A 27,222-nucleotide genomic window follows, 5' to 3' on the forward strand; every position below is an offset into this window, starting at 1 on the left:
CTCCAAGGAACAGGCGCAGTGGAGATGTCTGAGCAGGGAAGCGGTCAGACATTCACTGCGCATGCGCCGAATACAGCCGCGCACGGCGCATGCGCGAGAATTCGTCCGTTGCGTCACACGGAGGATCGCATTCATCAGGAGATGGGCGGGCTGGAGGGACGCGCTGGGTGGTGGCTGTGTATGAAGGTAGACTGAGCCTCTAGGTGCTAATGACGCCCACATAGCACCTAGAGGCTCATTAGCATATTTATAAAAGTTATTTTTTTAGCAAAACGGCTGCCCAAAAAGCTCTTATATTAGGATGGTTGGCCAGAGCAGACACTAGCGGATCGCTAGTGTTTGAGAGCTAATTATGTCATACGAAGTGATAGAAACCCTTTAATAGGTTTTTATGTGTTTTCCTCTTTTACAAGGATTCGCCTCTCGGGGATGAAAATCACTCGGACGCCTTTAAGCCTTGGCCGATATAAAATGATCCCACACGACCGTGACTCCGGCAATGAGGAGAACTCTTACAGGTAAACGGGACCTAGTGAAAGTGTCAGCCGCCGATAGGTCATCAGTATCAGATTGGCGGGAGTCAGACTCTCTTCACCTCTGCCATTCAGCTGTTTGAAGAGGCCTCGGCGCACCATGCGGCTTCTTCCTAGGCCAGTGACGTCACATTTACCAGTCCCATGGCCTAGGCACGGCTCCATCCCATTCAGTTGGATAGGCCTGGGCTGCAATACCAAGCACAGCCACCATACGGTGTACAGCCCTGTATAATCTTTGAGGAGGCCACAGCACTCGCCGGAGCGCCACAGCCTCTTCAAACATCTTCTCAGTGGTCCTGCCTGGAGTCATCCCCCCACCTATCAGACATTGATGACTGGAGAATTGGCCATCAATATGGAAATCCCAGATAACTAATGGGTTCTCTCCATTCCAGGTCCTCCTCCATTGGCTAGAGTAGCGAGAGACTGCAAGGAGCATCTTTATCTCTCTCTGGAGGACCTGGCACGTCCACTGATGTAAATGGCCACTGTGTAATACTTCTCCTCTCCTGTGGTGGAGCTGCAGGGAAATTACACACTTGCCGCAGGGCTTCTCCTCATATTTCATCCAATCCGTGAACACTTTGTGGAACTGTAAATCGACATAGTGTTAAGTAAAGTTAGGGCTCGTTGACACGACCGTTGGTGTCCCGTTCCCATATTGTGGACCACATTTGTGGATCCGCAATACACGGGCACCGTTCCGTTGTCATTCCGCATCACGGATGCGGACCCATTAATTTCAATTGGTCCCCAAATCCGGAGATGCAGAACGGAAGCACTATGGAGTGCTTTCTGGGGTTTCGTTCTGTGCCTCCACTCCGCAAAAAGATAGAACATGCTCTATATTTTTGCGGAACGGAGGGATCGCGGGCCCATTCAAGTGAATGGGTCTGCGATCCCCATGCGCCTGTCCCACGGAAGGTGCCCGTGCATTGTGGACCGCAGCACGGGCTTCACACGGTCGTGTGAATGAGCCCTAAAGGTTTGTTCCATTCACATGTTTTACTCCAGTCACATCCAGAGCTGCATTTAGCAGTTGTTTTTTCCCCCCTCGCCTATGACAGCACCCATGGATAGCATCCGCCCCTTACCTCAAGACAGGAAACAGGAAGCACAGCCTCTTTAAAAGGGAAGTACAACCCCCATCATGCCAGTTCTGTTTCCTGTCCTAAGGGACAGGGTGGATGCACAGCATGAAGAGACGGAGCTGCGGGAGCCCCTTGGTGTTTACCCGTGGGAGGAGGGCCTACCCGTGCGGCGTAAGCCTTCCTTGGAAGCCGCTGCTGAAGCCTGGATCCCTGGACTCCTCCTCGTTCCGGTCACTCCCCCGTCGGGGCTGCCTTGGTGTCCCATGCACGGCGAACCTCTGCGGCCGTGCCGTATGTTCGGCTGCTGTCTGGCGTTCGCGCTGGGAATGCGCAACGCCGTCCCTTCCGGGTAGTCAGGCCGGCGCTGACGTCATTAGTCGGCGCCGGATCCTGGGCTCCGGATTCAGCAGTGGGAGGGGGCGTTGCCTTAGGCAGGAAGGGGAGGGTGCCGGTACGCGCCCGGCAAGTTCAAATCCAGCCAGCTCTCACTGCAGGCTGGTGTTTTGGCCTGCAGTGACCTCCATAGATGAAAGCCTGTGGCAGAAAATGGAGCCCACACAGCGCGCAGAACCCACTGAAACCACCAACGAATCCTTGGTACCGGTGAGGGTAAGAGGGGTGAATGCCCTGCCTTTTTTCATTATTACATTATCCTGATGGGAGTCTTTTTCATTCTGTGTTTCTAGACTTCCAAAGAGAGAAGGGGGTCAAGGTCCAAGGAGCGAGCTGCGCTATTTGTAAAAGAAAGCTACCGTCCGGTTGCGGTAAACCTGCCTGCCAGGCCTTCGTGGGCAAATTATTGGAGGATGAGGCCCCTTCTCTCATTAAGCCTAGAACAGATTATCAAGGATGAGGTTAAAGAATCAGTGAAGGAGTCCTTGAGTAATCTGCTTGAAGATCGCCCTAGCACTTCTGCTGCTGTCTCTATTCCCGCTTCAAGTGATCAGGAGTTGTTATCAGGGTTAGAGGAGGAGGGAGAACTACCGTCCTCGGATCACTCCCAGGATGAACAATTGGCAGGGAGACCTTTGTTCCTTCCAGAGAACATTAATTCCCTAGTCGGGATCGTCAGGGCAACTATGGGACTCTATGATCAGTCAGAACCCCAGTCTGAGGGATTCTATGTTTGAGGGCCTAGGTCCTAGGAGGTTGAAGTGTTTTGATGTGCATGAAAACAAAACTTCTGTGATTAAAAATGAATGGAGTAGGCCGGATAGAAAGTTTTTCGTGCCTTGTGCCCTAAAGCAGAAATATCCCTTCGAAGATAAAGCTTCAGCTGATTGGGATAGAGCCCCGAAACTGGATGCTCCGGTAGCGAAGATCTCTAAAAAGGCAGCCCTCCCGTTTGAGGACTCAGGAACTCTTAAAGATCCAATGGACAGAAGAGCCGAGGTCTATTTAAAGAAGAACTGGGAAGCGACGGCTGGCTCGTTCAGGCCCGCTATAGCCGCTACTTCTGTGGCCAGATCTTTAAAAGTCTGGTTGAAAGAAATGGAAGAGCAAATAAAGAATGGAGCACCTGTAGAAGAGTTGCTTGCCTCATTTCCAACTCTTTATAGTGCCGTTAATTTTCTAGCAGATGCCTCAGTAGATTCCCTGAAGCTGTCAGCAAGAGCCGCCGCTCTTTCGAATTCCGCCCGGAGGGCCATTTGGCTTAAGGATTGGAAAGGAGATGCGGGTTCAAATGCGAAATTGTGTGCTATTCCCTGTCAGGGGGAATTCCTCTTTGGGCCCACGTTAGACGATTTGCTGGAAAAAGCTTCTGACAGAAAAAAGGGGTTCCCCTCTATACATCAGCAACCTCCTAAGAAACCCTTTCTCAGACATCCAGATTCAACTTCAAGAGAAGAGAAACTCCCAGACAGTCCGGTAATGCGGCCAGAAGAAACAAGGGATTTCTTTTTTCAGGTGGAGAGGCCTCTAAAAAGCCTCAGCAATTACGCCAGATCCCCGGTTGGAGGTCGTCTCTCTCTCTTCGCAGAGCAATGGCGGAAGATCTCGAACAGCCCCTGGATTCTTTCAATCATTTCAGAGGGCTATTGCCTGAACTTCCTAAGAACTCCTCCAGAAAGGTTTGTTTTGACAGACTATCGCTCCAGCCCACAGAAGCTCGAGGCATTACGTCTGGAGTATTCAGATTTGCTGAAGAAAAAGGTCCTGCAGGAGGTTCCAGCTCAAGAGAGGGAGACGGGCTATTATTCAACGATTTTCCTTGTAAAGAAGCCGAATGGCACCTTCCGCACTATAATAAATCTGAAACTGCTCAACAAATACCTGGTGTACGAGAGATTTCGTATGGAGACTATCAGTTCTATAATTCCAAATCTATTCCCAGGCTGCTACATGGCGACCCTGGATCTCAGGGACGCTTATTACCATGTACCAATCCATCCCAGTCACCAGAGGTACCTAAGAGTAGCAGTTCAGTTCCCGGACAGACTCCTACATGTACAATTTCGGGCCCTGCTGTTTGGGTTGTCTCAGGCACCCAGGCTTTTCACAAAGATTGTAGCAGAGATGATGGCTCATCTGAGGGAGAGGGATCTGATTGCCATTCCCTATCTAGACTATTTCCTCCTTCTCTCTCGGGAACCAGACCAGTTAATCGATCTGATTTCCTGGTTCAGGGAGGTGCTTGTGAAGTTGGGTTGGGAATTAAATCTCCAAAAATCCAATCTTGTGCCAAGCCAGATATGCACCTTTCTGGGGCTACTCCTGGACTCCCAAAAACAAATGTGTTTTCTTCCAACACAAAAAATATCTCTGCTAGTCTCCAGGGTTCAAAACATTGTAGCTCACCACTCCATATCTCTAAGAGAAGCTATGTCAGTTCTAGGCCTAATGACGGCCGCAATCCCGGGGGTAGAATGGGCCCACTTCCACTCGAGGTCACTTCAGTTGCAGATCCTGGGGGTTTGGGACAAAGATCCCCAATCCTTGGATTCTCTCTCTTCTCTTTCAACTCAAACATTGAAAGATCTAGAATGGTGGACGGTGCCTTCCAACCTTCAAAAAGGAGTCCCTTGGTCAAGGAAGGATCCCCTTACTCTGACTACAGATGCAAGTCCTTGGGGTTGGGGAGCTCACACAGATTCTCTACTTCTGCAGGGACAGTGGAATCAGGAGATAGTTCCCAAGTCTCACAACTTCAAGGAACTTCTAGCGATCCTCATGGCCTTGAAGAGGAAGCCTCCACCTCTTAAAAAGCAGAAATATTTTGATCTACTCAGACAACATGACGGCAGTAGCTCATATCAATCGTCAGGGGGGGACCAGATCTCCAGACCTAATGTCTCTCACCAAAGAAATTTTCGAGCTAGCAGAAGGTTTCCTCCCATCGATCAGGGCAGTACACTTAAAGGGAAAGGAGAATGTAACGGCAGATTTTCTGAGCAGACATTGTGTGCGGCAGGGGGAATGGTCCCTGGATCAACAGATCTTCAACGACATTGTGGCTCTTTGGGGTCTCCCGGTGGTAGATCTCTTTGCCACAAGGGAAAACAAAAGTGAAAAAATTCTTCTCCCTATCCCCATTAGAGCAGCCCACGGCGGTGGACGCATTGGCCCAATCATGGAGAGTAGGCCTCCTGTACGCCTTCCCTCCTATAAAGCTACTCCCGAGAGTCCTGAAGAAAATTCGGGAGGAGAAGGCCCTAGTAATTACTATAGCCCCCTTTTGGCCCAGGAGGGTCTGGTTTTCCTGGCTAAGGAGGATGTCAGTAGCAGATCCCTGGGTACCTCCTGTCTTCCCGGGGCTACTAGTGCAGGGGCCGATACTTCATCCACAGTTAGAGAACCTGCACTTGACAGCTTGGCTGTTGAGAGGCAGATCCTAGAAATGAAGGGTCTTTCTGGGGAAGTGATAAACACCCTTTTGTCCAGTAGGAAGGCTGTTACTTCTAAGATCTATTTGAGGGTTTGGAGGGCCTTCCTTAGGTTTGCAAATAAGCCAGTTAATGTTTTGGAACCCCCGGAGTTGCCTCTAGTCCTTAGCTTCCTCCAGGAGGGCTGGAATAAAAAACTTAGGCCTAGTACCCTAAAGGTCCATATCTCTGCCTTAAGTGCTCTCTTTGAGTATAAGTTAGCAGACCACCCCTGGATTAAAAGATTTGTCATTGCAATTTCTAAACTTGCTCCCGTCCAGAAGTCCAGAGTTCCTCCCTGGGATTTAAATCTAGTTTTGTCTGCCTTTAACGGGGGATCCCTTTGAGGATATCCCAATAAAGATCTTAACCTATAAATTAGTTTTTTTGCTAGCCATTACTTCAGCTAGAAGAGTGAGCGAGATATCGGCCTTCTCAATCGAGAGACCGTATCTTAATATTTTAGAAGATAGGGTTATTTTATCTCCTGACCCTGCCTTCCTTCTAAAGGTTTCATCATCCTTTCACCGGTCTCAGGATGTAGTTTTACCTTCCTTCTGTCCCTCACCCAAGAATCAGAAGGAAAGGGAATTCCATTGCCTCGATGTTAGAAGGTGTCTAATTCAATACCTTTCTGCCACTCAGGACTGGAGGTTGTCCTCTAAGCTTGTGGTTTCCTTTCAGGGACAGAAGAAGGGCTCCCCTGCTTCCTCAGTCCATTGCCAGATATATTAAACAGGCCATTTATCTTGCATATTCCTCTAAAGGGGTTCCTCCTCCTGCCGGGTTTGGGGCACACTCAACTAGAGCGGTGTCTACATCCTGGGCAGAAAGAGCTTCCGCTTCTATTGACCAGATTTGCAGAGCTGCTACGTGGAGTTCTTCTCATACCTTCTTTAGACACTATAGACTGCAGCTTCCTTCACAGGAGGGTTTAGGGTTTGGGCGTAAAGTCCTCCAAGCAGTTGTCCCACCCTAGATAATCTCGCCTAGATATCCATGGGTGCTGTCATAGGCGAGGGGGGAAATATGGGATTACACTTACCGGTAATCGTTTTTTCCTTAAGCCTATGACAAGCACCCGCCTAGTACCCTCCCAAAATAATTTTAAAAAAAATAATATATGAAGAGAGATATACGTGTGTATTTGTATGTGTATATATATCTATTTACACACGGATATAAACTTTTGTTCTGTCGTAGATTTGTTGTGGTGTAGTCTTGTTTTTTTGTCTCCTTAGTTCTTGGAATAGGACTGGCATGATGGGGGTTGTACTTCCCTTTTAAAGAGGCTGTGCTTCCTGTTTCCTGTCCTGAGGAAAGGGGCGGATGCTATCCATGGGTGCTGTATAGGCTCAAGGAAAAACTATTACCGGTAAGTGTAATCCCATATTTTTTATCAGGAACCAGTGCATTGTGGGAGTTCTGGGGACCGTTAACCACTTAGCTGCTGAAGGCCAGGTTTCCCATCTGATGTTCTCCTCCTTCGTTTATCTTCCCAGGCATAATCTGTTAAGTAAAACCAGAATAACCTGGAGAGAAGACGGGATGAACTCCATAGCTTTCCGCCTGCTTTCCAGAGAGAAGACGGAGCTCTACACCAACCTCACGGTGGACATCGGTGAAACTCCGGTCATGCCGACCGACGCAAGAAAGTGGGGTTTTTTCTAACCCTTGGTCAGGGGCGTACTGAACTATAGAGAAGCATCCAGTGATATGGCTGCGGACCTGCAGTCTCTTCTCCAGTCCCTATGCATTCTGTAAAACCATGAGACCTGTCGTTTCCATTGTGACCAGTAGAGGTCACTGTGTGGACCGTGAGATGCTGGAATGAAACGACTTGGCCCTGACCGGTCACCCGCCTGAAGTGGCAGTCACATTCTGACCAGGGACACAGACCAATCACATGATCATCAGTATGTACATAATAGGGGAGCACAGACGCATGGTCCCAGTGAAATTAATGGGTTTATGGACTTTGTGTCAGTTGATTTGTTAACTGCACATCTTGATTCACAAACTGCTGCTTTTTTGCTCTATTAGAAAATAAGAGCACTTTTTTGGTATCCTCCCTGTTCTTTGTGTCGTTCTCTTAAAGGCTAGGTCCACCTTCACAACCATTTCTTATCGCGCCATTGCATTGATATTGAGAAAGGAAGTAACTTTGCGCTAGCTCTTGATTAAGAATCTCCTATCATTTTCTTTATACAGCACTTCTGCAAACCAGTGTGTCTCCATGGTAACAGACAACAGAGCCCCGCGTAGTCTGATTCTGCAGTCACACTTTCTTAGCCTCTTGGTAACCTGCTGATTGTATGTTGGCATAAATTTGAGAATAGATGGAAGGAGTGTGACCGCAGGATCAGACTACAAGGGGTTGGTCTGTTGTCTGTTACCATGGAGACACATAGGTCTGCCTAGGAGCTGTAGACACAGAACAGGAAGTTTTTTTTAATCAAGTCCTATTGCAAAATTATTTCACATTTTTTATTTTTCATTTTAAATGCAATGGTACAATAAAACAGTGTGAAGGTGGACGTAGGAGTAAAGTATTAATGAGCTATCCACAGGACAGGTCGTCAGTATCTGATCGGTGAGGATCCGGAGAAGCTCTGGTGAGAGCTGCAGCCTCATCCTCGGCCAGGTCATCAATCACGTGACCTAGACGCAGCTCAGTCCCATTCCAGTGGATTGGACTGAGCTGCAATACCAAGCACAGCCACTATACAATGTGTGGCGCTGTGGTCGGTAATCCCATAGAGTCGGCACCTTGTAAATCCCTTTGCTGCTCCGGTTGTCCCGCCGAGCCCTGACGAGTCTGCAGCGTTTTACAGTGGCAGCAAAGTGGATGAGATTTTTACCTGATCGCATCCACATTCCTGTCGGTTTATGTTTGCAGTGAGTGCTTAGGGTGAAACACATGGTTCATTCGCACAGAGTGTGCCTCAGATTCAGGGCAGATTTTGCCATTGGCTGTAAAGGGCTTTTTTTTTTTTTTTTTTTTACATCCCACACGGTACTGCTGTTTTTCTGAATAAAAAAAAATAATTATCCATTTAAAGGGATTGTCTCACTTTTTAAATTTATCATGTAGAGAAAGTTAATACAAGGCCCTTCCTAATGTAGTGCGATTCTCCATATTGCTTCCTTCGCTGGCTGGATTCATTTTTTTCCATTTGTATTATACACTGCTTGTTTCTATGGTTACGACAACTGCTGCAGCGCAGATACCAGGTGGCCAGGACGGGGACGGTTGCGCATGCCTATGTGAGCCTCCCACAGTCCCAGCCACCGGAGACCCTGGCACTCTTTCCTATAGCACGACCACCGCTGTGGGATTGTAGGGTGGTCGTAAGCATGGAAAATGTGATGCAAAAATGAATCCAGACAGCAAAGGAAGCAATATGGGCAATCACAATACATTAGTAACTTTCTCTACATTATAAATGCTATTTCCTGATTTGGGACAACCCCCTTTAAGGACTTCTTCTATTTATAGGTAAATATTTGCAGTATTTTTTTTTTTTAGATTGTTTGAGTACATTTGGCTCGTATAGTTTTATACTCCATTTCCTGAGTATTTACAGCCGCCTCTGCACCACCGCACAGACGAGGGAGCAACGTGTCTTATACAGGGCAAGGAAAGGGCGCCTGGGCCTACTAACATCGAGGAATATAGTGGGCTATGTGAATAAAACCCATCCTGATAGTGTCCACCTGACACAGGTGAGGGGCTCGTTACAATGTATCAGATCTCTCGCTTGTAACTATCCTTACTCCGGTGTGAGCGGGAGAGGATGGAGCCCCTAGAAGTAATATGCAATGTTCCCATTCACTGACAGAAAGCAGAGATCTTGAAAGGGTTAAGGAATTGAAAAATAATGCAGAATAAATTAAACTCCTATATTAAGAAGTTGTAAAACTGACATTTGGAGAATAAAACCTTAACCAATACAAAATTCTGGTCTGATAAATTTCTTGCTGTATCTTTATAGGGGGTCTGAGCTCCAAATCTCCTGTACAGGCATAGAGGAGCTGATAACATTCCACCACTAGAGGGAGCTCAGGTGCTTACCATAGACTTGGTACTCGGGCTCACAGTATGCAGTGAGCGCCCTCTAGTGGTGGCTGCTGGTAGGTTATAGTGCATGCTTACTGTGTAGATAAAATTCTGACTCTGTGTGACGTCAGGACGGCAGTGCTGCGCGCGGAGGAGAAGATGGACGAGCTGTGGATCGGCGCCCCTACAGGTCAGGAAAGTATATTTCACTGGCGCTGGGGACATGGCTAGGAGGGGGAGGTGGTGGGAGCTGGTGGTATTGAGGGGCAGCTGATGGCACTGGGGAGGGGGTGGAGCCTGATGGCACGGGGGGGGGGCTGATGAGTTTTTATAAAGAAAAACGTTCTTTTAATTAGTTTTGTTAGAGTACTCGATTTAATTGTTGGATTATTCGAGAGAATACTCAATTACAAAAAATAGCTGCAGCCCTAGTCGCTCTGTCCTCTTAAAACATATGTAACATAGTACATAAGGCCGAAAAAAGCCCTCCGTCCATCCAGTTCGGCCTGTTATCCTGCAAGTTGATCCAGAGGAAGGCAAAAAAAAAAACTGAGGTAGAAGCCAATTTTCCCTACTTTAGGGGAATAATAAATTCCTTCCCGACTCCAATCAGGCATCAGAATAACTCCCTGGATCAGCGACCCCTCTCTAGTAGCTATAGCCTGTAATATTATTACACTCCAGAAATACATCCAGGCCCCTCCTGAATTCCTTTATTGTACTCACCATCACCACCTCCTCAGGCAGAGAGCTCCATAGTCTCACTGCTCTTACCGTAAAGAATCCTCTTCTATGTTTGTGTACAAACCTTCTTTCCTCCAGACGCAGAGGATGTCCCCTCGTCACAGTCACAGTCCTGGGGATAAATAGATGATGGGATAGATCTCTGTACTGACCCCTGATATATTTATACATAGTAAAGTCATGATTTTATTAAAGACACGGAAGCGAGTATTGCTTTAACTCCTCTTTACTGTTACCATAGCAGCAAAGAATGAACAGTCAATCACAAAGAAAACCATAGTAACCAACTCCTCCCCACTATCCCAGCATATAATGGCTCAACCCCTGGGATCATCTTCTTTCTTTGTACAGCTACTCCGAACTGCAGCATATTCCGAAACTGGCCATCCCGGTCTGGAACCAACACTCTTGATAACTCAGATAACCAAAGTCTTCAACGGAAGGAAAAACGCCCCTTGACGCTGTAAACGAAACAGGCCATGCACTTGGATCCGAATCTGCGACCAAGCCGACATTTGAACCTGCGGAGTAGAAACATAAAGACAACAGATTGCACAAGGCATACATGAGTTCTAAACGAGGCAAATGACCCCAAGGCAAAGACATGAGCAAGGAGTAAAAGATAAAATACCGCAATCCGAAATTATATACAAACCTAAGCAAGGGTGGGAAGGGAGGGCAATACTCGCCTCCGTGTCTTTAATAAAATCATGATTGCAAGTTTAAAGCTTAGAAACGACAGAAGTAAAAGCATGAGACATGGGACGAAAATAAAACTCCCGAAAAGTGGACACTCTGGACCAGTCCGCTAAACGCATGACATCCTCCAGGCGGACCCCCGAGACAGTCATGGAAGTAGCAGAAGCACTGCGAACCGAATGCGCTGTAAAAATATTAGTGTCCATGCCCGCCTGACTCAGTATTTCCTTAACCCAGCGTGACAAAGTTGCGCTGGAGACGGGAGCATAGGGTCTCCGAAAAGAGATAAACAAATGAGGAAATTCCGGAGAACGCAAAGCAGCAGTACAGGATTCATACTCCTGCAAGCAAGCTACCGGACAAAGTTGAGGTGACTGCCGGAAGGAAGGTTAAGTCACAGAGCGGATGTTTGTTTTGGTTTGTCTGGAAATGTTAAACTGGACACCCTCCGGAGTGAAAGAACGTGCATCGTAGTCTAAGGCCCGAACGTCCGAGACCCGCTTACAAGATATGAGGCAAAGCAACATTACCAATTTCGCTGATTAATTGGCGCAGGGACAGTTGAGCATTAGAAGACCAAGAAGATAACATTTTTTTATACCAACCCCACATCCCAAGTAGCAGAGAAGCGAGGTCTGGGAGGTCGAGACAGACGAGAACCTTTAAGCAGACGACGACACAAGAGGCTGTTGGCCCGCAGGGCATCCCTCAAAACCCTCGTGTCTAGAGGATATCGCTGACCTGATTGATCGTTGATCGTACGATAAGCCTTCCCCGCATCATAGAGGGAAGACGAAAAGGACAGGGGCACGAAGGGGATCCAAATCGCGCTCTCTGCACCAATGAGCCCAAGCGTCCCAGGCGGCTCGATAAGCCCATCTGGTTCCGGGGGCCCATGCGTTTTCCAATAGGAAAACAGTTGTGTCTGAAACTCCAGACAACGCACTGGAACACCCGAGATCCTGCAAGCGAGAAGGCGTAGCAGCCCTGCTAGTAGTAGGGGATGGGATTCCCCTGTCGGGCCCTGAAGCAGAGAGAGTTGGTCCGGAAGGAGAAGCGGAAAATCCACCAACAGATCCAGGACCAGAGGGAACCAAGGTTGCGACCTCCACAGAGGCAGGATCAAGACGAGCTCCGCCGCTTGACGTTGAACCTGCAGGAGAACTCGAGGGATCAGAGCAAATGGGGGAAAAGCGTACATCAACGCCCCTCCCCACTGTAGCGGAAGCAGTGGACGCGTTCCTGCAAGAGGGTCTGGACGCCAGCTGAAGAATCTGGGCAGCTGGGCGTTCAAACGGTTCGCGAACAAATCTATTGAGGGAGGACCCCACCGTGATGACAAAGCTAGGAATACCGTCTCGTCTAGCTTCCAGTCGCTGGAATCCGATATGTAGCATGAATTCCAGTCCGCTAACACATTGTGGAGGCCAGGAAGATGTTCCGCAATTACCACAATACCCCTGGCGAGGCAGAACTCCCAAAAATCCTTCGCCAGGTAGGTCAGAACCGAAGAACGTGTTCCGCCCATACAGTTGACGTATCGGACCGCGGAGATGTTGTCCATCCGCAGTCTGATACAAGTCGTGACCATGCCATTGGCGAAACTGCGAATCGCCAAAGACCCTGCCAATAACTCTAGGCCATTGATATGGAGGTGAGTCTCTTCTTCCCGTGGATAACCCATTGCAGTGCGCCCCCCAGCCGTGTAAGCTCGCGTCTGACTCTATGACAAGGTCCGGTGCGGACCGAATAAGGCCTTACCGTTCCAAACCGACAGGTTCTGGATCCACCACCGCAATTCGTCCTTCGTCTCTCTGTCCAGAACGACCATGTCTGAATACGTGGCTCGGTTCGAAGATGGGCAATCTTGAGTCACTGGAGGGCCCGGTAGTGTAAGGGAGCCGGAAATATGGCCTGGATAGACTATGCCAGAAGCCCTATTAGACGCGCCAAATGTCGTAGAGATAACTGTGGCCGAAGCAGAGCATGGCGTAGCTCTTTGAGAATCGACCGGATTTTGGCTAGGGGCAGATGGAGGGTCAGGGACGAGGAGTCTATTCTGAACCCCAGGAATTCCATCGAAGTAGATGGTGTGAGACAAGATTTTTCTTGGTTTATGATAAATCCTAACCCTGAAAGGAGATTGATGGACATGGCGAGATGTCTGCGAAGGAGGGATGGACTTTGCGCCATGATAAGAATATCGTCTAGATAAATTATCATGCGCACCCCTCTGCTGCGTAGCCAAGTCACCACAGGTTTCATCACCTTGGTGAAGCACCAAGGGGCGGACGAGAGGCCAAAAGGTAGGCAAGTGAAACGCCAGATCTGATCTCCCCAAAGAAAACTGAGTAGGTCCCTGGAGGCAGGAGCCACTGGGACCGTGAGATACGCATCTTTGAGGTCTAGTTTGACCATCCAGTCGCCTGCGAGAAGCATGTCCCTTAGAAGATGGATGCCCTCCATCTTGAAGTGACTATATTGGACCAACGCATTGAGGGGTTTCAAATTGATGACTGGGCGCATCTGACCTCCCTTTTTCTGTACCAGAAACATATTGCTGATCACACCCGTGGTGTGAGACGTGGTGCGTTCTATCGCCCTCTTGTGGAATAATTCCAAGAGTTCCCTGTGTAGGTGTTGCTGGAGCGAACCGGTCAAATGTATAGGATGGGGAGTAGGTATAAGGCTCGGGGGGGCCACTAAGTCTATTGTGAAACCTCTGATGGTGTTCAGCACCCACCGGTCTGAGGTGATCACGGACCAGGCATGGAAAACGAGACTGAGTCTGCCCCCGACACAACCTGTTGAAGAAGGTAAAGGGAGAGCGGCGTAGGAACTTACCGATTGGTCGTCTAAAGGCGGGAGCTCCACGGAAACCTCTGGAACGTCCTGGTGCGCCCCTGGAGGGGAAGAAGGAAGGCTGGTGTCTGGGATCCTGAAGCGAGGATCTGTAGTTGAAGGAGCCTCTCCCCGTGCCGCGGGGATGGAAGTTAGAACGGCCGGACAGGCGGTCCCTAGAGCTGCCGGCCCTATTGGAGAAACGGGTATTAAAAACTTTTCTCATGGAGGTCTGGGCTTTGTCCAGAGCTGTGAAAGCCCCGACGTATCTGCCCAATTCCTTTATAAAGGAATCTCCAAATAAAAGGCCCTGGGCATCTTTGCCCGCCTCAGATAAGGCAAGGTTGGAGAGTTTTGGCTCCACCTTCATCAAAATGGCTTTACGCCTTTCTATGGCCAGGGAGGTATTTTACATTTCCAGTAATACAAATGGCCCTTTGGATCCATCCCCCTAACTCTATGGGGTCCACTGTTCTACCCTCTGCTTTGGCGGATTCCGCCATATCGAATATTCTGGCAAGCGGACCCCTGATATCTAGGAGCTTGTCCTGAACGGCTCTCAGAGCCGAATCCAACCCTTTCTTGGGGTTGAACCCCATTTTTGACAGAAACTGGACCATCTTGGGGGCCACCATGTCTCACACACCTTGTGAGGGATAAGAGGGCGTGGGCACTCTGCCCGTAACTTGTTGCGCGACTCCTTACTTAGAGGAGTGCGAATTTTTTACTCTAAATATTGAGCCACGTGAGTGGCCGGGAGCCATTCCGCAGAGCGGGGGTGATGTAGCTCATCGGGATTAAATAAGGGATCCCCCAGGGGGTCAACCAGAAGGTCCTCCCGCATAGAATGACCCTCCTGCATAGTGGCCGCAGTTTTAGCAGGTACGGGGTTCGGCAATAAGTCTAAGGTATCAACAGCAACATCTGTCAGCTCCTCAACCGAGTCATAGTTTGACTCATTCTGTGCCTCCTCTATAGATTCTTTGTCTGAATCTGACATTGGCTCAGGCAGGGTCCTGGCAGTCTTCCAAGCGCGAGACCTTTCTGCCTGTCGTGTGCAGGCTCTTTTACGCGGGACAACCGTGTGATCGTGTGATGGATTTCCATCGGTCATAGAGGTTCTGGAGGCTGAGGGCATGTTAAGATCCACACCTGAGCTCTGAGTAGTCATGACTGACTGAGCACATAGGGCCTGAGATATAGAATGCGTTAGGGCTGAGGACATGGAGCCCATAGCTGAAATAATCGCATTTGAGATGGATTGATGCACGCTGCGTTCTGCATGTCATTTGGGGAAACCTCAGCGCGGCTGTCTAATGCAGAGGGGCTAATAAGGGCTGCGGGGTCTCCCTGTCTAGGGGTAGAACAGGCACTGCGGCGAGACATGATGGACGAGTGGTAGGAGTAATTCACCCCAGACCACCAAAAACCGAATCGACCTAGGACAAAGGAAAAAAGCCTAATGAGGAACCATAATACTGAGAATAAATGGGATACAGGCACAAGACGGAAGGGGAACTCACCGAGGGGTACCGGAGGCAGATCTGGACACCTGCGGCAGAGAGTGGCGTGGGCGCGATCCTGGGCAAGATGGCGTCGAGATCCCGGCGAAACGGCGGCCAAGGAGACCCGAAATCCCGCGATATCGCGGGAGGGACAATGCGGGAGCCCCAAGATGGCGCCCCGAAGTCTCGCAATCGCGAGAACTCGGGCGGGAAGGAGACAGGGCGCGGGGACCGCCGAACGGGCCAGAAGAGAGCCGGAGACGTCCGGTAAGCGAAGGAAAAGAAAAGGGGGGGTGAAAGAGCGATGAGGGAAGCGCCGACACCAGGGCACTGGCAACAGTGGGGAAACAGCACTAAATATATAGCAAACGATAGCCCGCCCCAGAAGGGAGACGGGGGCACAGTAATCAATAAACACCAGGGAATTTAACCCTGAGTGGGCAGCAATGAAGCAAAACGAACAATCATGAACATACAATAGCACACGTATACTCATCTGCCATGGCAGCAGCAAAGAAAGAGGATGATCCCAGGGGTTGAGCCATTATATGCTGGGATAGTGGGGAGGAGTTGGTTACTATGGTTTTCTTTGTGATTGACTGTTCATTCTTTGCTGCTATGGTAACAGTAAAGAGGAGTTAAAGCAATAGGAGCCTCCGTGTCTTGTGATAAAATTAGATCTCCCCTCAGTCGTCTTTTTTCTAAAGTGAATAACCCTAATGTTGATAATCTTTCTGGGTACTGTAATTGCCCCATTCCAGTTATTACTTTAGTTGCCCTCCTCTGGACCCTCTCCAGCTCTGCTATGTCTGCCTTGTTCACAGGAGCCCAGAACTGTACACAGTACTCCATGTGTGGTCTGACTAGTGATTTGTAAAGTGGTAGGACTATGTTCTCATCACCGCCATCTATGCCTCTTTTGATGCAACCCATTATCTTATTGGCCTTGGCAGCAGCTGCCAGACACTGTTTTTTGCAGCTTAGTTTGCTGTTTTATTAAAATTCCTAGATCCTCTTCCATGTCAGTGTTACCGAGTGTTTTTTACCATTTAGTATGTACGGGTGACTTGCATTATTCCTTCCCATGTAGATAACCTTACATTTGTCAGTGTTAAACCTCATCTGCCACAGCCTCCAATCTATCCAGATCGCTCTGTAGTAGTATACTGTCCTCTGTAGTGTGTATACAGTCCTCTGTAGTGTATATACACAGTATACTGTCCTCTGTAGTGTATATACACAGTATACTGTCCTCTGTAGTGTGTATGTATATATAGTATACTGTCCTCTGTAGTGTGTGTGTGTGTGTGTGTGTGTGTATATATATATATATATATATATACACACACACACACAGTATACTGTCCTCTGTAGTATATATATATACAGTGTACTGTCCTCTTCAGTGTTAATTACTTTACACAGTTTAGTGTCATCTGCGAAAATTGATACTTTACTGTGCAAGCCTTCTACAAGATCATTAATAAATATATTGAAGCGAATAGGGCCCAATACTGACCCCTGAGGTACTCCACTAGTGACAGTGACCCTTCCAGTACTGACCCCTGAGGTACCCCACTAGTGACAGTGACCCAATCTGAGTGTGTACCGTTAATAACCACCCTCTGTTTTCTATCCCTCAGCCAGTTACTTACCCACATACAGACGTTTTCTCCCAGTCCGAGCATTCTCATTTTATATACTAACCTTTTATGTGGTACAGTGTCAAATGCTTTGGAGAAGTCCAGATACACGACATCCATTGATTCACCGCTGTCAAGTCTAGAACTTACCTCCTCATAGAAACTGATTAAATTAGTTTGGCATGACCGATCCCTCATGAAGCCATGCTGATTTGGCGTTATTTGCTTATTTCCATTGAGATGCTCTAAGATAGCATTTCTCAGAAAACAGTTTACCCACAACAGATGTTAAACTTACCGGCCTATAGTTTCCAGGCTCTGTTTTTGGCCCCTTTTTGAATATTGGCACCACATTTGCCATGCGCCAATCCTGTGGGACATTCCCTGTCAGTATAGAGTCCGCAAATATCAGAAATAAGGGTCTGGCTATGACATTACTTAATTCCCTTAGGATACGGGGTGTATGCCATCTGGTCCTGGCGATTTGTCTATTTTAATCTTTTTAAGTCGCTGTTGTACTTCTTCAGACAGGACACTTTTAATGGGGAATTTATTTTTACATTCAGCATTTCATCTGACAGTTTATTTTCCTCAGTGAATACATTGGAGAAAAAAATATTTAACAGCTTTGCTTTCTCCTCGTCGCTCCCTGCAACTCCCCCCCCCCCTCATCACTCCTTAAAGGGCCGACACCTTCAGATTTATACTTTTTTAACATTTATATAATTAGTTTTACTCTCTTTGGTAATTAATCTCTCGGTCTCTAGTTTGGCCGCTTTTATTTGTTTTTTACATGTTCTATTTTTTTCCTTAGTTTTTCAGTGCTTCCGTGCTACCGTCCTGTTTTAGTGTTTTATATGCTTTCTTTTTGTCATTTATTGCTTTCTTTACAGTTCTGTTTATCCACATTGGTTTCTTTTTCTTCCTTAACCTTTTATTCCCATACAGTATGTACCTCTCACAATTAGATTTTAGGATGTTTTTAAAGATATCCCATTTTGTGGCTGTATTTTTATTTTTGAGGACTTTGTCCCAGTTAGTTTGGCCTATGGCCTCTCTTAGTTGGCTAAATTTAGCATTTTTGATGAAGTTTGGTATTTTTGTTCCTCCCTGTAGAAACGCTCTTTTGAATGCTAATTGGAAGGTTATTACTTTTATGGTCACTATTTCCCAGGTGTCCCCCGACCTGCACGTCTGTTGTTCTGTCAGGTCTATTGGTTAATACTAAGTCCAGTATGGCCGTCCCTCTAGTCGGTCAGTCTATATCTGGGTAGTTCCCCCATAATAACCACCTCATTATGATTTGCCGCCTCGTCTATCTCGTTTAGCAGTAGATCTTCTGTGGCGGTTTATAGTAAACTCCTATTAGTAATTTATTGTTTTTAGCTCCATGCATCTGTCCCCACAGTGACTCCACATGTTCATGTCCCTCACTTATATATTCCCGGAGTGTGGGCTTTAGACAGGACTTTACATAAAGGCAGACCCCTCCCCCTCTCCGGTTTTGACGATCCTTTCTAAACAGACTGTAACCTTGTACATTAACCGCCCAGTCATAGCTATCATCCAGCCGTGTCTCATTTATTCCCACTGTCATAGCTATCATCCAGCCATGTCTCAGTTATTCCCACTGTCATAGCCATCATCCAGCCATGTCTCAGCTATGACAGTGGGAATAACTATCATCCAGCCATGTCTGTTATTCCCACTGTCATAGCTATCATCCAGCCATGTCTCAGTTATTCCTACTGTCATAGCTATCATCCAGCCGTGTCTCAGTTATTCCTACTGTCATAGCTATCATCCAGCCGTGTCTCAGTTATTCCTACTGTCATAGCTATCATCCAGCCGTGTCTCAGTTATTCCTACTGTCATAGCTATCATCCAGCCGTGTCTCAGTTATTCCCACTGTCATAGCTATCATTCAGCCATGTCTCAGTTATTCCCACTGTCATAGCCATCATCCAGCCATGTCTGTTATTCCTACTGTCATAGCTATCATCCAGCCATGTCTGTTATTCCTACTGTCATAGCTATCATCCAGCCGTGTCTCAGTTATTCCTACTGTCATAGCTATCATCCAGCCTTGTCTCAGTTATTCCCACTGTCATAGCTATCATTCAGCCATGTCTCAGTTATTCCCACTGTCATAGCCATCATTCAGCCATGTCTCAGTTATTCCCACTGTCATAGCCATCATCCAGCCATGTCTCAGTTATTCCCACTGTCATAGCTATCATCCAGCCGTGTCTCAGTTATTCCCACTGTCATAGCTATCATCCAGCCATGTCTCAGTTATTCCCACTGTCATAGCTATCATCCAGCCATGTCTCAGTTATTCCCACTGTCATAGCTATCATCCAGCCATGTCTCAGTTATTCCCACTGTCATAGCTATCATCCAGCCATGTCTCAGTTATTCCCACTGTCATAGCTATCATCCAGCCATGTCTGTTATTCCCACTGTCATAGCTATCATCCAGCCGTGTCTCAGTTATTCCCACTATGTCATAGCTATCATCCAGCCGTGTCTCAGTTATTCCCACTATGTCATAGCTCTCCTCACACATCAGTACTTCCAATTCCCCAGTAGTAGAGGAGATGGTGTTCTTCCTCCTAAGCTTCATGAATTTAAGATTAGGAAATATTTAGATAAGAGATCCTAGATCCTGATGATCCATCCTTAGTAAATATGGACAATATCCTGGCAGGACTATGTGACATGCACTTTATTGAGCGATCACCAGGAGGACGTGTCACATTTAAAAATATTTAGCATATATCCATTTTGGCAAAAGCTGGGTGACAACCAGTATGGCCGCCATTACAGCACATACAAGGGTAGTCACCTTGTCTATTCTGCCTCGTTATGTAGCGATCCCGGAGGGGAAACTAGCACCAAATAATTCTGCAAACTTGCCTTCGATGCTCTGGGTGACAACCGTGGAAGCTCCAACTGGTGGCAATAGTGGTTGTCACTAGGGATGAGCGAATTTCATATTTTTTTTAATTCGCTTACGGTTCGGGTTGTGGTATAATCTGAATTGCGTTATGGATTCCGTAACCATGGACCATGACGGAATGCCTTTAGAGGCATTCCGTCATAATAGAAGTCTATGGGCTGCATAACGGATCCGTCCCGTTTCCATTATGCAGGAGAGGACTCCCCTGCCTAACAGAAACGGGACGGATCCGCTTTGCAGCCCATAGACTTCTAATATGAGGCATTCCGTCATACAATTGCGTTATGGTCCATGGTAACGGAATCCATAACGCAATTCACCTTTTACCACCAAACGAATTTCAAAATATGAAATTCGCTCATCTCTAGTCTTTATATATTGACCCCCAGCTGTCCCTGCAAGAAGGAGTGCGTGGGAAAGACTATCTGGCGCCGTGATCCATGGACGCCGACCGCAACTCACTATTGTTACGTGATTCTTAAGGTTGAGCAATTCCTTTAATTTCCCTGAATGGGCGTATTTGTTTCCGACCTGCCCGGACAGATGAATTGCTATTAAAGAAGAATGAAACTTATTAACCCATCAGTGCCAATGTAACTGTGAATTACTGGTTGCATGTACAGTATGCGCTGTTCCCCGTACTCATGTAGCAAATAATACATACTGACAACCCCTTTAGATCTACGTCAGCTGAACCTGGCAGATGCCGAGAGACCTATGGATCAGGCAGGTGGATTTCAATATGCCTGAGCCTTCTCTGGGAGGTCAGCCTCTCTTGGACCTGTCTGGCAGTGGAACACATGCATCTCCAGAACTTCAGTAGGTGGGGGACCCTAGTTCTGGAGTTGGTGCAGGTCCCGTGCCTTGAGGGCAGACCTGTCTGCAATGTGAACTATATTATTTCTTGCAATTCCAAAATGGCCGCTAACGGAAGGTCATGTGATTGATTCATGAAATACTCTGTGCTCCTGAGGGCACTAATCCTTCCAAGGGAACAAAGGGCATAAGCCAAAAGTACCTTTTGTAAGCTAAAAAAAAAAATAACAAACTAGACTTGCCGAAGTTCAATAAAGCGAATGGGTGCACCTAAAAAAAAAATATATGAACGGTCTTACCATATACCCCTTTGGTCAGCCCTTCATAGGCGGGTCTCGCCTCACTATGGCGCAGTGCCTCCACCCAGATCTTGCTTGGAGCTGTATAGGACAGCAGGAGGGTCTTTCTCTTCTGCCAGGAGCCGACTTGGGAAACCCCTGCCATCTCAGTACACACTCGCCCCAGGAGGGAGGTAACTGATCAACAGATTTATTTGGGAAAAGGTGAACAATGGTGAAGAACATTAAGACAGCCGCCCCCTTCACCAGGGGGTAATCTGTAATTTTCCTTTGGAATATAAAGACGGCATGCACTTCCCAGCTATCTACTTATACTAATACTCTGCTTACTGCACCCTACTGTCTAGCAATTAACTGTCCATGACTAGGGCTGAAACGAGGACTCGAGCAAATCGAGTAAATAGACATTCAAAAAATCCTCTATGCAAATTTTGTGCATCAAGTATTTATTTATAACATGACCACATAGCGGTGAGTAAACGTGAATCGCTATTGGTCACTGCTCCGTGTTCTCCCGCTGACACCGCGCTGCACTGTTCTGGCGCGCACACCTCGTACTGCACTGTGAAGTCAGGTACCAGGGCATCGCGGGAAGAAGACGAATCAAGAGCTGTGGAGTGTCAGCGATGCCCCTAGGACAGGTAAGGTCTGTTTATTTATTTGACTATGACATGGAGGGGTGGGGGGGGACTGATGATATTGAATTTTTATAAAGGAAAATGTTCTTTTAAGAAGTTACTTTATCTGATTACTTGCTTAATCGGAAGAATACTTGATTACTAAAATAATCGATAGCTGCAGCCCTAGCCCATGACCTCCCACATGGGACTGTTGCGTGCAGCTCTGTTCTTGGTAAGATCAGCTAACTGACCTCCTGAAAAACTCTGTGCTGCTGGTCAGGAACCTGCTCTTTCCTGTCCCCTTATCTTTGAGCCACTGTCTGTAAGTGCCTTAGAGGAGCTGTATACAAGGGCCAAGAAAAACAAGTCCATCCTGGGCGGGTGCATTCCTGGCCGTCCCTCCTCCTGGTGCCTATCCTGCCTACCCTTTGTCCTGGTGCTTACCCCGCCTGCCCCTCGTCCTAGTGGCTATCCTGCCTACCTCTCGGCCTGGTGCTTACCCCGCCTGCCCCTCGTCCTAGTGGCTATCCTGCCTACCTCTCGGCCTGGTGCTTACCCCGCCTGCCCCTCGTCCTGGTGCCTATCCTGCCTACCTCTCGGCCTGGTGCTTACCCCGCCTGCCCCTCGTCCTGGTGCCTATCCTGCCTACCCTTTGTCCTGGTGCTTACCCCGCCTGCCCCTCGTCCTAGTGGCTATCCTGCCTACCTCTCGGCCTGGTGCTTACCCCGCCTGCCCCTCGTCCTGGTGCCTATCCTGCCTACCTCTCGGCCTGGTGCTTACCCCGCCTGCCCCTCGTCCTAGTGGCTATCCTGCCTACCTCTCGGCCTGGTGCTTACCCCGCCTGCCCCTCGTCCTGGTGCCTATCCTGCCTACCCTTTGTCCTGGTGCTTACCCCGCCTGCCCCTCGTCCTAGTGGCTATCCTGTCTACCTCTCGGCCTGGTTCTTAACCTGCCTGTCCCTCGTCTTATGGTTATCATAAGAAAATACAACATAAAATATACTTATAATGCCAAAGAACAGTTTGCCATAAAGCACACATGTATTAAACCGGATCTGCAGGACCCCCTTGTCTCTGATGCAACAGAGAAGCGAGTGAATAGGTTAACGTGTTTTTTACGATATCTGCTGCACACCAGTTCTGCCTCAAAATCTTTCTAATAAGATACCTTTTCTTGCGGGCCTCCCAGCAGCTTCGTATTACCTCCATCCAATCCCGCACACCAAACGTGGAGGCAGTAATGGCAATATTGGGTGAATTCTTTAATTGCTCCCCGTTTACCGAGCTGTGATCAATTCGACTGATACAGTAGAAGCAGATAAATGGCTTGAGTTCTCCTGAGGAAGCGCGCTGCCCAGATACGGAGGTGGTCACATATTTTTTTTTTTGATGTATATCGGATTGTAGGGGTTTTATGTCTGACCTCGTTTGGAAAGGGCGCTAGCCTTTTTAGGACTCTGTCAGGTCTATGAAGGGTTTGTGCAGGATCCCAACATTATCGCTCGGTTTTATGATGGGGCTCTCTAGTGGTTCCATTTTACTGCTACAACCTTCTGGCCTGGCTTTGGGAAGGGGACATGGACGATGTTATAACCCACTACAGGAATGTTAAGGGAGGGGGTGACTACTCCAACATCCATTTTGTTATCTATATCACGTCTTATGTTTTTTTCCATTTCCTATGTCAAGCATGCTAGTTTTTTTTTATTGAAAACCAAGGTCAGAAGAGAAGTTAGCTACTTCCTCCATTTCTTAAAGGTCACCAATAAACGGTCTCGCCCTCTACAGATTTGATCACAGGGAGAGCGATATAAAAAGGTAACAACCCCTCCTTTTGACTACCAGGTAGAGCTGAGAAAGAGATGGCAGTATTATCCTCCGGTGACGAAATAAATGCAGCCCTAGGAGAGCAAATATATCCGACGATAACTGTCACACAGCTACTTCCTGTCCCTAAAATCAACGAGAAAAGAGTCAATGCATTATTTGCGATTTTGGGGTTTACTTTACAAACGACACTGAAAATCTGTTGTTCTCCAATCACCCTTAAAACGATAAATTCTTCAAAATGAAAACATACTTTAATTTAACTTATTTTTGCATCAGAAAAGGTAATCAGTGAGTGTCTACCCCATTGTAAGAACATCTGTATAACAAAAAGCTGGAATGTGAATATTCGTCTTGTCGTACGCCATTGTATACAAACATCCGTCTAATAAAGCTTTGATTGTTCTACAGTACGAAAGTTAAAAGTCATGGCTAGGGCAGGCAGTGCTGGGGTCTACATGGCCAGTTGCACTGAAAACGGTCCAACGGAGTGTTTGATCGATGCTACTGAGGAGTGTATAAACCCCGCCCCCGAGGAGCCTGCATTACCGGCAGTCTGGTCTAGGCTGCAAGTTTTATCGACAACAGTCATTAAATCTGCCGATAAATGTAGTGATGAGTAACAGCACCATCCGATAAAGTCCAGGAGAGGTAACATCTTCTAGCTAGTGGTGCGGTTTTCCTATGTCAACTGTGATATTGATGTACAGAGGCTCGTGCTCGATGGAGAGCAGCTTGTAGGTGCAGGAGTTCAGTCCGTCCTTCTTCCAGACCTTGGACACTTTCCTGAGTAGCTGCATCCTACGAGAGAGGAAAATATTCCATAAAAATTCTGGTTATTACACAGGGACCTTCCTGTTGCCACCTCTAGTGGGAGATCTGTATGGCTCCTTTTAGATTGCCCCCTTGTGGTGGCAGTGGGTAGCTGATAATTGTGTGTCCGGAAGAACAGCTTCACATTAAAGGATAGGGCTACACAGTAATGCAGGAACTCAACGGAGGGAAGACATGCTGGAAATGTACCACAATAATGGAGATTATCATATACGACACCGCCATATACCATGATGCTCTATGTGCAGTATTATTTGGACATTCTGTAGTGCAGTTAGTAGATATCTTTACTTTTCAGCTGTTTTTTGGTCACTGTATGGCGGTATTATTTAAACAATATACTTTGGCACTGTACAGAGTATAATGGTGGCAGCACAGTACAGCATTATTAACTATGGCGATTATACAGTGTACAAATATCCATACGTTAAAGCACTATATATACACAGTATGGTGCCAAAATAACAGTGCCAGTACTGCCCCTTACATACAAAATGCCATTCCACCAGCAAATCCCTGTTAAGTGTTTTAAATAATACCGCCATACAGTGACCATATATAACACCTGTATATAAGTGCTATTCAATTATAGCTATAGACAGGCACACTTCATTTGGGGTAACCCAGAGATGTCTAATTTAGGTCATTCACATATATACTTATTGATCAATACAAATGTAAATTAAAAAGGATAAGAATATCAGAAATATAAAAAAATATAAAAAATTCAACCCCCGCGTTAGAATACACTGAAATGTATGTGGTGAACCACTAATTTGTCTTCACCCCCTACAGAGCAAAAGGTGAGGGACAAAAATATTCACTCTCTTGCTTGCCAAAAAATAGATGTATATGCATATAATAAAATGAGACCGGAGAACAGTCCCAGTGGACACTTAGTATAGATGTATAGTTCGTTTACATTCACAGTGCGCTCATTAATATTATGTCCAATATAGACCAGCAGACCGTTCCAATAGATACTTTGTATCAGTTTGTAATTGGAGGACTCCTTTGTATTCACAGTTTGCTGGTCTTGTAACCTCTTGTTTATTGTATAAGACACAGTTTACTCTGATATTTGAGAATCTCTACTCCCTGTTTGAAGGTAACAAAATGTTGCTCCCGTGGCGTCCCACGTGGTAGCTTACAGCGTCTCTCGCTGTCTCCAGCACGGGTAATCGTACCTATATTGCAGCGAGTGAATACCGGCGTCCCACGTGGTAGCTTATAGGGCTCCCCTCAGATACAGCGTCTCTCGCTGTCTCCAGCGCGGGTAATCGTACCTACAGTTGCAAGATAAAGTATGTGAACCCTTTGTAATGATATGGATTTCTGCACAAATTGGTCATAAAATGTGATCTGATCTTCATCTAAGTCACAACAATAGACAATCACAGTCGGCTTAAACTAATAACACACAAAGAATTAAATGTTACCATGTTTTTATTGAACACACCATGTAAACATTCACAGTGCAGGTGGAAAAAGTATGTGACCCCTTGGATTTAATAACTGGTTGAACCTCCTTTGGCAGCAATAACTTCCACCAAATGTTTTCTGTAGTTGCAGATCAGACGTGCACAACGGTCAGGAGTAATTCTTCACCATTCCTCTTTACAGAACTGTTTCAGTTCAGTAATATTCTTGGGATGTCTGGTGTGAATCGCTTTCTTGAGGTCATGCCACAGCATCTGAATCGGGTTGAGGTCAGGACTCTGACTGGGCCACTCCAGAAGGCGTATTATCTTCTGTTTAAGCAATTCTGTTGTTGATTTACTTCTATGCTTTGGGTCGTTATCCTGTTGCAACACCCATCTTCTGTTGAGCTTCAGCTGGTGGACAGATGGCCTTAAGTTCTCCTGCAAAATGTCTTGATAAACTCAATTTTTCCGTCGATGATAGCAATCCGTCCAGGCCCTGATGCAGCAAAGCAGCCCCAAACCATGATGCCCCACCACCATACTTCACAGTTGGGATGAGGTTTTGATGTTGGTGTGCTGTGCCTCTTTTTCTCCACACATAGTGTTGTGTGCTTCTTCCAAACAACTCAGCTTTGGTTTTATCTGTCCACAGAATATTTTGCCAGTACTGCTGTGGAACATCCAGGTGCTCTTGTGCAAACTGTAAACGTGCAGCAATGTTTTTTTGGACAGCAGTGGCTTCCTCTGTGGTATCCTTCCATGAAATCCATTCTTGTTTAGTGTTTTACGTATCAGAGATTCGCTAACTGGGATGTTAGCATATGCCAGAGACTTTTGTAAGTCTTTAGCTGACACTCTAGGATTCTTCTTCACCTCATTGAGCAGTCTGCGCTGTGCTCTTGCAGTCATCTTTACAGGACGGCCACTCCTAGGGAGAGTAGCAGCCGTGCTGAACTTTCTCCATTTATAGACAATTTGTCTTACCGTGGACTGATGAACAGCAAGGCTTTTGGAGATACTTTTATAACCCTTTCCAGCTTTATGCAAGTCAACAATTCTTAATCGTAGGTCTTCTGAGAGCTCTTTTGTGCGAGGCATCATTCACATCAGGCAATGCTTCTTTTGAAAAGCAAACCCAGAACTGGTGTGTTTTTTTTTATAGGGCAGCTGTAACCAACACCTCCAATCTCATCTCATTGATTAGACTCCAGTTGGCTGACACCTCCCTCCAATTAGCTCTTGGAGATGTCATTAGTCTAGGGGGTTCACATACTTTTTCCACCTGCACTGTGAATGTTTACATGGTGTGTTCAATAAAAACATGGTAACATTTAATTCTTTGTGTGTTATTAGTTTAAGCAGACTGTGATTAGATCAGATCACATTTAATGACCAATTTGTGCAGAAATCCATATAATTCCAAAGGGTTCACATACTTTTTCTTGCAACTGTATATTGC

The 27,222-nt window shown here is 46.9% G+C and overlaps 2 protein-coding genes across 8 annotated transcripts in view; one reads left to right on the forward strand and one right to left on the reverse strand.

Moving 5' to 3' along the window:
• The window catches only part of LOC120994391 (beta-1,4-galactosyltransferase 3-like), a 92,953-nt gene extending 84,703 nt beyond the window's left edge, over positions 1 to 8,250 (forward strand). The window contains exons 6-7 of the mRNA XM_040422911.1: positions 414 to 518; positions 6,993 to 8,250. Of these exons, the coding sequence (XP_040278845.1) occupies positions 414 to 518; positions 6,993 to 7,161 (274 nt within the window). The 3' untranslated portion in view covers positions 7,162 to 8,250. The remainder of the gene's footprint in view (positions 1 to 413; positions 519 to 6,992) is intronic.
• Positions 8,251 to 23,740: 15,490 nt separating this feature from the next.
• Positions 23,741 to 27,222, reverse strand: part of B4GALT4 (beta-1,4-galactosyltransferase 4) — a 94,065-nt gene continuing 90,583 nt past the window's right edge. For all 7 annotated transcript variants that reach the window (XM_040422915.1, XM_040422914.1, XM_040422913.1 and 4 more), the window contains exon 7: positions 23,741 to 24,306. In XM_040422915.1, the coding sequence (XP_040278849.1) occupies positions 24,171 to 24,306 (136 nt within the window). In that variant the 3' untranslated portion in view covers positions 23,741 to 24,170. The remainder of the gene's footprint in view (positions 24,307 to 27,222) is intronic.

Source organism: Bufo bufo, chromosome 3, assembly GCF_905171765.1.
Source record: "Bufo bufo chromosome 3, aBufBuf1.1, whole genome shotgun sequence".
Taxonomy (NCBI): domain Eukaryota; kingdom Metazoa; phylum Chordata; class Amphibia; order Anura; family Bufonidae; genus Bufo; species Bufo bufo.